The sequence below is a fragment of the Diachasma alloeum genome, unplaced genomic scaffold (assembly GCF_001412515.2).
Source record: "Diachasma alloeum isolate Michigan unplaced genomic scaffold, Dall2.0 Dall_scaffold_00649, whole genome shotgun sequence".
NCBI lineage: Eukaryota > Metazoa > Arthropoda > Insecta > Hymenoptera > Braconidae > Diachasma > Diachasma alloeum.
Window position 1 is genome coordinate 20,681 of NW_021680781.1, and position 9,091 is coordinate 29,771.

The 9,091-nt window shown below is 46.3% G+C and overlaps 2 protein-coding genes across 2 annotated transcripts; both read left to right on the top strand.

The window, feature by feature from the left end:
• Window positions 1–2,688: 2,688 nt before the first annotated feature.
• Window positions 2,689–4,875, top strand: LOC107043964. The gene is made up of 2 exons (XM_015265690.1): window positions 2,689–4,009; window positions 4,316–4,875. The coding sequence occupies exons 1-2, from the start codon at window positions 2,689–2,691 to the stop codon at window positions 4,873–4,875; spliced, it is 1,881 nt and encodes a 626-aa protein (XP_015121176.1).
• Window positions 4,876–5,055: 180 nt separating this feature from the next.
• Window positions 5,056–6,117, top strand: LOC107043965. Its single transcript, XM_015265691.1, has one exon. The coding sequence runs from the start codon at window positions 5,056–5,058 to the stop codon at window positions 6,115–6,117; it is 1,062 nt and encodes a 353-aa protein (XP_015121177.1).
• Window positions 6,118–9,091: the final 2,974 nt, after the last annotated feature.

Here is a 9,091-nt window from a genome sequence, read left to right on the forward strand (position 1 = left end):
ATAATAATATCATCGACATATAATAATAAAATCAAGAATTTATCGTCATGACTCCGAGCAAATAAGCAAGGCTCTACATCAGAANTAATCTCATTCAGCTTAAATTTCTCATTACTCGCTATAATAATATCATCGACATATAATAATAAAATCAAGAATTTATCGTCATGACTCCGAGCAAATAATCAAGGCTCTACATCAGAATTAACAAGTCCTACACCAAATGCTACATTAGTGAATTTCTTGTTCCATCGTTTGGGGCTAATTCGAAGTCCATATAGAGACTTCTCCAACTTACACACTTTAGTTTCCCTTTCCAGCAAATACTGTCCTTTAGTTTCCCTTCTAGCAAATACTGCCCTGACCAAGTTTATTCTGGATACTGGAGCACAACTTTCTCTTAGTTCGTAGACATTTCGATCTTTAAAACCTCGAATGACTAATCTAGCTTCATGACGTGTCTTGCCAGTCGCTCCAATTTGCGTTTATAGATCCCTCTCGAGTCAATTCTATTAGCTTTCTGACCATTTTGATTACAGATAGGTCTGTCTACAATTTTCCATACTTTATTTTTACTCATCGAATTTAATTCCTCCTCTATAGCAACTGACCATTTATTATTTTCTACGCCCTGCATGGCTTCTTTGAAATTGATTGGATCTGAATTGATATCAGGAAGAAGAGCATGACATATCTCGTCAGTTGAATTGTCCAGACCTAGCTCACCCTCACCCTGTGACAAACAAGCCAAAAATAATCCAGAAGTCAGACTCGCGTCGATTGGTAATGTTTCAAGGTTTGATCCCTGTGCTGTTCCACTGGTGGGTTCATCGACCTCTTTTATCTCTGAACTTAGAGTCACCTTTCTCGGCCTACCCCTTTTTCTCTTCGGTACTCCCTCCGATTTGGAGGCCTCATCAACATCGCTCGAACCCTTATCAAAACCTACAAACCAATCCTCCTTGTTTATCACTTCTTGAAATTCTGGGGCACCTCTGATCTCACATCTCTTGTACTTATCACCATAAACCTTTTTCTCATTAAACCTGACATCTCTACTTTCATAGAATTTAACTTCTTCTGGTTTCAGCAGTATGTATCCTGTTGGAGTGTAACCAACCAGAATACTTCTTACACCTATTGCCCTAAATTTAGGTCCTACTTTTCTCTGAACTTTCATGAACGCCAAGCACCCAAATCTCTTTATCTGATTAATATCAAACCTATGTTTCGGTGCAAACTCTTCTAATGGAGTTTTCATTTCATTGGATTTGTGAGGTGTTCGATTATACGCGTTTACAGCGGCAGACAGAGTCAGATCTCACATGTTTTCTGGCAATTTCGCGTCAAACATATACGTACGAACCTTTTTCTGGATTGTCTGGTTGTATCTTTCTGAGACGCCATTATGTTCCAGAGTGTCAGGACTCGCCAGTTGTAATTCCGCACCTAATCTTTTCAACACCTCAACTGTATGTCCTCCGGTAAATTCTGTCCCTTGATCTGACCTAAGATAACAGACCTTCGCGTCGTAACTCAACAAGTTTCTACAACTCCTGACAGACATTTTAGAACACCGACCTGTTTCACTCTTCGCTCTCATCGGGTATGCCATTGCAAATGTCGATTTATCGTCAATGAAGACTGATATAAACCTGTATCCTTTCGGATATGTGGTTGGGGATATTGGCCCCATTACGTCAGAGTGTATGTTGAGGCTTCAGCCGCAGGTCACGGCAGTTTGGTCCGCTGACCACGAGCGGCAGCACCTCCACGGACACGGACCTGGGTTACCGACCGTGTCCAATTAATTGGGACCGACGACACCTGCCGCTTATCCCATCTCATCACTTCCGCCTTTTTCTCTAATCGGCATGTGTCAAGTGTGCATTGTGCAATTCTCTCTCCACGATTACATCGTGAATTATTGTGAACATCTCCACCGTGCAAGCTCTCTAATTCATTTCAAATTGTCAACGATTAATGGTCATTGCGATGCGGATATTTTTCGTGTGTATATTTTATGAGAAATATAGACTTTTATTGTGACTCTACCCACGTGCACAGTGACATTTATTTTTGGTGAACTTCTCAACCCTTTCCCTTTCCCGAATCACGGCTTTCCATCGGTTTTTCTGTTTAACTCTCGCCGGAACATTTGGTCCTTCGAGCCGGATCAATCGGGAAAAGTGAACATTGGTTGTTTGGTGAAACATTAGTGTGCGTGGTGTCGGTGGAAAAGCGCGGGAATTCGTGTGTTGGCTCCACCCCCTTTGCTCCACCCACCGACTCCGCCCATCGACTTCTCCCACGTGGCTCCTCCCCTGCGTGACGTAGCAGTGCAGTGGTACTCATCTCAGACTTTTGCCATTTGTGCGCGGCACTGAATTGTGGGACTTCAGCAGTGACACTCAACCTGGGGCGCCCTGATATTTGCTCCAGCACTTCAGAAGCAGATTTTTTCTTCTTCTCGCTGTTTGCTGAAGTTCTACGACCATCAGTGCTGCTATCGGACCTTCTCACAGGGAAGTCAATTATTATTATTATTTTTCTCTGAACGTCGCTGCTGCTTCTGCTTGATTTCAATTTTTTTCGCTATTGGCTGTGCTTTTCTTCACTGTTGCGTTCACTACGATTTTTTTTGGTGCTTTCTCTGTTCGCTGAATTTGTATTCGCTATCGGGTGAGCATGTCTTTCGCAGGGAGATTATTTATTCAAGCCAGTAGGACAAAGTTTATTGAGTCTCGCCACACGGAATCTTCGTCAGCGGCAGTGAAGGAGCTGTCAGTTACGGAGTTGCAGTCAAAGCTGGATATTCTGGAGAATTACTGGAGCCAATTCGAGGAGCAGCGCGTGAGGCTGTTCACTGGGAAGGATAGCGCGGAGGTGCTCGAGTACGATTACGTGAAGCAGGGGGTATACGATATCTGTCTGCAGCGGTATTCCACGGCTCGTACCTCGTTCATTGGACTAATCAAGTCCATTGATGAGACCGTGGATCTCTCGGAGTCGTTTTGTCGACCCGCTGCACCAGTTCCGTCTGCTCAGGTGACTCAAAGGCAGTTACCGAAGATCTCGCTGCCAACCTTCTCAGGGGACTTCTACGAGTGGACACCCTTCAAAGATCTTTTCCTGTTGATGGTTGTCGGCAACAGTAACCTCTCCACGGTCGAGAAATTCTACTATCTCTTGACTTCTCTTGCTGGCGAGCCAAAGCAGTTGATCTCAACTCTGCCGGTAGCTCAAGATTCATTCATTCCAGCTTGGGATATGCTTATCTCGAGGTATGACAATGAACGTCTGCTCATCTCTACCCAGCTGGAAAGGTTGTTCTCTACTCCGAGGATCGTCAACCGTACGGCCAAAGAGTTTAATGCTCTCCTCAACTCCACCACCGAAGCTCTCAATGCCCTGAAGTCGTTGAGGCGCCCTGTCGAGCACTGCGACGACGTCTTGGTGCATATCATCTCCAGCCGGTTGGATGTTAAGACGTTGGAGGCGTGGGAAGTTAAGATCGGCTCCACCACCACCTTTCCAACGTACGCGGAACTCAGGGAGTTCATGTTGAACAGAGCAAGAGCTAGGGAGAGAATTGAGCTGCATCCTCTGCATGCTCCCAAGACACCAACTTCGAGCGTGCCCTCTCAACCACTCAAAGCAAAGCCAGCAAAGGTACTGAATGTCTCAACTGGCAGTGCAGTTCAGCAGGCTCGCGGGTCGACTTCGCAGTCATGGGCAGACCTGACCGCCAATGCCTGCTCCATGTGTGAAGAGGAGCATTTCATCGATAAATGCCCCAAATTCAAGCAGTTGTCACCGGAAAAGAGGAAGGAGTTCGTCGAAAAAAAGTACCTCTGCTTCAACTGCTTGGGGAAGCACTCCATTAGTGCCTGTAGGACCACGAAGACGTGCGTTGTGTGTCACAAGCGCCACCACTCGATGATCCACATCACACGCCCTCAGAATGGTTCTCTGGAGTCATCTCAACCAGACCAGTTGAAGTCTCAAGGTCAGTGGTCTCAGTCTGGTACTCGTCCTATACAGTCCGCTGTTCCGGGGCCTTCATCAGTGCAGCAGTGATCTTCTCAACCAACGACTTCAACGACAGCGGCTCCGGTAACTTCAGAACGTTCTCTACGGCCGTCGCTGTCAAGTGATTCTCCATCTGTAGCATTATCAGTTCATGAATCGTCATCTCAACTCAGACCAGGTGTTCTACTCGCAACAGCGCTAGCTTCTCTCGTTTCAGAGAATGACTGTTGCTGTGAAGTCCGGATGCTGTTGGATCCTGAATCTGAGTTATTATTTGTTACAGATAGTCTTGCGGTAAAGCTAGGTTTGTTGAAGTCTCCAGCTTTGCTACCTGTCGTTGGTATTGGTGGATCAAGGTCATTCTCAAAGGAATTCTCTCAGTTCTGTCTGAAGTTTCTGCACTCAGACAAACATCTTCAGATTAAGGCCTACATTCTTGACCATCTCACATCATCGTTGCCGTCGTTCTCAGTCTCAGATACTCAAGCCTGGGGCCATCTCGAGGGACTGACGTTAGCTGATCCGGAATACATAGAACCAAGACCTATTGACCTTCTCGTTGGCGCGGATTTCTTCGGATCAATTGTGGAGCCACAGATCATCAAGGGGTTTTCAGACTCTCCTATAGCAATGCAAACTATCTTCGGTTGGGTGGTACTAGGACCTACTTCAGCGGTGATTCCAATGCTGGCCAGCTCTAATCACATTGCAGTCAGCAACGAGGAACTCTACGACCTTCTCACCTCGTTCTGGCTGCAGGAGGAGGTCCCAAAATCCGAAGATAGTGGTCTCACGGAAGAAGAGGCAGAGTGTGAGGAGTTTTTCCAGCGCACACATTCGTGAGATAGCTCAGGGCGCTATGTGGTTCGCCTGCTTTTTGCACGTTCTCCGACAGAGCTTGGCGAGCTTGGCTCTTATGGTCGAGGTAAAGCGTGTCTCTCCAGCCTGTTTCGGAGAATGGAGAAGGATCAACGGATCCTTCAGCTATATAGTGTTTTCTCAAGGAGTACGGAGATCTGGGACATGGTGCGTGTTCCAGCCTTAACTGGTTCGAGGAATGCCAGGAGCTTGAAGTTTGGCTGTCGATCTGAGGGGATGACCTTGGCACTTGGGGCTTCGGCTTCAGGAGGGTTGAGGGTTCCTGAGGAGAAGCAGCCGGCTCATGTCTCCACTCGGTGTTCTGCTCAAAGGCAAGCTCATTCGTCAACTCCTATGTACTACTTTCCTCATCATGGTATTCTCAGGGAAAGTAGTGAAACAACGAAGCTGAGGGTAGTGTTCAACGGCTCCAGTAAGATCAGCTCAGAGGTATCTCTCAGTGACATCCAACATACTAGTGCCAAAAGGCAGAAGAATATCTCTGACGTGCTGCTCTCATTCAGGCGGAGTAAGTACATTTTCATGACGGATATCACGAAGATGTTCCGTCAAATCAAGGTGCATCGTGAGGACTGGCCTTTTCAACAGATTCTGTGGCGAAATTCTCAAGGTCAGATCAACACCTACCAGCTCACCACCGTGACCTACGGGACTAAATCGCCCCCATTCTTAGCCTGTAGAGTTTCCAACCAACTGGTCGCGGACGAAGGATATCGTTTTCCTCTAGCAATCTCTCCGTTGACCAGTGGAAGATACGTGGATGACATCTGTGGTGATGCTGAAGAGGAGAGTGATCTTCTAGAAGTCTCCACGCAAGTGAGGGGTCTTTGCTTATCTGGTGGTTTCCCTCTAGCAAAGTGGCATAGCAACAGTCGGTCTCTACTCAGATCTCTGGATCCAGAAGGTGTCTCTCAGGATTATAAGCTGCTAGAGGATTCCATCACAAAGATTCTTGAGCTGAAGTGGGATCCAAACACAGACCAATTCAAGTTCTCGATCCACATTCCGGCCAATTCAAAGATGACGAAGAGGAATATATTGTCTGAGATAGCTCAGTTGTTCGACGCTCTGGGTCTACTTTCTCCTGTGGTGATTAGGGCAAAAGCACTTCTACAGCGTCTCTGGGTTGAGAAGCTGGACTGGGATGATGCGCTCTCACCACAAATCTCAGACAAGTGGACCCAATTCCGTAAGGAGCTGTCTTAGCTCGAAAATATCTCTATTCCTCGTTGGCTCGGAGTGAAGAAGGATGCTCCGGTGGAAATAGACGAGTTCTCAGACGCATCTCAAACAGCCATGGCTGCGGTGGTATATTTGAAAGTGACAAGCTCGGATGGTGTGAATATCTCTTTAGCTACTGCTAAAACCAAGGTGGCTCCTCTCAAGAATCTCACCATTCCGAGACTTGAGCTCAACGCCGCAGTCATGCTGGCGAAACTCACAAGGTATGTGCGTGATCAACTCAACCTTGATAATGCTCCTGTGTTTCTGTGGACAGATTCAGCTGTTACCCTGGCATGGATCAGCTCTCATCCCTCCCGGTGGAAGGAATATGTGCATATCAGGGTAGCCAGCATACAGGAGCTGGTTCCAGGAGCAAAGTGGAGATACATCAGCGGTAAGGAGAACCCTGCTGATTGTGCTTCTCGGGGCATCACTGTGGCTCAACTCAGTGCTCATAAACTGTGGTGGACAGGTCCAAAGTGGCTGCAGTTAGACTCCTCTCAGTGGCCAAAAGAGAATGCCAAACTGGATCCGTCTCAGCAACTGATGGGGCAACTTCCACCGGCACGTCTGTCTCCAGGACGTGCATTCTCTAACACTGGTGTAGATTATGCTGGACCAGTGTTAATCAAGATATGGAAGGAGCGTGGTCATAAAACTCAAAAGGGTTGGTTAGTGATCTTCGTTTGCATGGCCACGTCAGCATTTCATTTGGAAGCTGCCACCGACTACTCTGTTGATCGGTTCATCGCTGCATACCGGAGATTCGTGAGGCGTCGAGGTCGTTGGAGGAACCTCTTTAGTGATTGTGGTACGAACTTCATCGGTGCTGACAAGGAGCTGAAGAGGTTGTTCTCAGCAGGGTTAAAGAAGTTCCAGCATCTCTCAGCAGTCTGCCTGAAGGACGGCACTCGGTGGTACTTCAATCCACCTGGGGCTCCTCATTTTGGAAGAAAATGGGAAGCAGCCATAAAATCAGTGAAGTACCATCTCTCTCGAACGATTCGGGACACTACGCTGACGTTCGAGGAACTCTCTACGCTGCTTACTCAAATTGAAGCTGTGCTCAACTCCAGACCTCTACAGGCTCTCTTTGAAGATCTCGACGACGTGTTGTGTTTCACTCCAGGGCATTTCTTGATTGGAGAAGCTCCAATAGCTCTACCGGAATCTTCACTGGACCATCTCAACGTTGGACGGCTCTCAAGATGGCAACTGATTCAGCAGAGACTGCAGTATTTCTGGAACCAGTGGTCTACAGGATACCTGCAGCAGCTTCAGTCCATCTCCATGTGGCATCATTCGTCCAACCACATTCGCATCGGCTCTGTGGTTCTGCTCTCCGATGAGAGGTTCCCGCCAGCGACGTGGCCTCTAGCTCGGGTCACAGCTCTACACCCTGGGAAGGATGGTCTCTCTAGAGTTGTGACCATCAGGACAGCAACAACGACATTGACTCGGTCGATCTCCAAGCTGGTTTCGTTGCCAATCTCTACCAGCTGATTCTGAAGCTGGTCTCTGTTGACATTGTTGATCTTCCCTGTTTAGCGTTTCAGGCTCTATCACGGCTTTCTCGAGAACCTGGTCACCAACAAGTTGCTGACGGGGGGAGAATGGTGAGGCTTCAGCCCCACGTCACGGCAGGTTGGTCCGCTGACCACGAGCGGCAGCACCTCCTGGACACGGACCTGGGTTACCGACCGTGTCCAATTAATTGGGACCGACGACACCTGCCGCGACACTTGTCCCATCTCGTCACTTCCGCCTTCGTCTCTAATCGCCGTGTGTCAAGTGTGCATCGTGCAATTCTCTCTCCGCGATTAAATTGTGAATTATTGTGATCGCCTCCACCGTGCAAGATCTCTAATCCATTCCAAATTGATTGTCAACGATTAATTGTCATTGTGACGCGGATATTTTTCGAACTTTCTGTATATTTTATGAGAAATATAGACTTTTATTCTGACTCCACCCACGCGCAAAGTGACATTTATTTTTTGTGAACTTCTCAACCCTTTCCCTTTCCCGAATCCCGGCTCTCCATCGGTTTTTTTTATTTAACTCTCGCCGAAACAGTGTACTACTTGCAAAGGTTCAGTTGCCCGACTTCTTATTTTGGGGAATGGCAATCTGTTAAATTTAGAAGCTAAACAAACCTCACAATCCATTATTCACTCGTCAAAAATCCCGTCTTTTAATTCTTTGCTATCCGGGAATTTTAATTGAATAGCTTTGAGATATGCTATTGATGCATGATCAAACCTCGCGTGCCACAGTAAAGCTTTATGATTATTACTACGAAGTTTGTCGTTATCATTCACAAACGTATCAAAAATCTCGTCACTTTCGTAAAGATTCACTTCGTCTGCATTATTTAATTTCCTATCCCAAATTGAGAAATCAATGTTTGAGTGTATGAATGGATCTGAAGTTGTTTTAGGGTTTTCTATACTACTAAGATTTTCTTCTCGTCTAACTTCAGATTGTTTACTCTCTATCGCCTCGGTTGATAATTCTACAATTTCCTCGCCACCCTCAATTGGAATTTCCTTAACCGAAACTTCTTCATCAAGTTTAGCTGTAGCACTGCGCGTCATATATTTTCTTATCTCTGTCTCACCTCCTACCATATTAGCTATAACTCGTCTAGTTGTATTCGTCTGGAATTGTTTACTAACCTGACTATACTTATTTATTTCCAAATCTATAATCCAATATGGCTTTCTGTGCACACCGGAGAAAAATAATTCATTAGAATCTGGGTTAAAGATGTCTATTGTTTTGTCGTCCAGATAAATTCCAAGACCTATTTCTGCGAAACGTCTTAATGACAGTAAGTTAGCTTGAAGAGCATCAGCAAATATAACCTCGTCTATCACGAATTTCTTTCCATTTAACAATTTGATTTCTACCTGACCTACCCCCTCCATTTTCAACTCCGCATTTTTATTTTTAT

Excerpts from the sequence above, each read along its gene's own strand:
- LOC107043965 (XM_015265691.1), top strand. The coding sequence starts at position 5,056 with ATGGTGCGTGTTCCAGCCTTAACTGGTTCGAGGAATGCCAGGAGCTTG.
- LOC107043964 (XM_015265690.1), top strand. The coding sequence starts at position 2,689 with ATGTCTTTCGCAGGGAGATTATTTATTCAAGCCAGTAGGACAAAGTTT. Across the intron at positions 4,010-4,315 it reads AGACCAGTTGAAGTCTCAAG|ATAGTCTTGCGGTAAAGCTA; the intron begins GTCAGTGGTCTC and ends TATTTGTTACAG.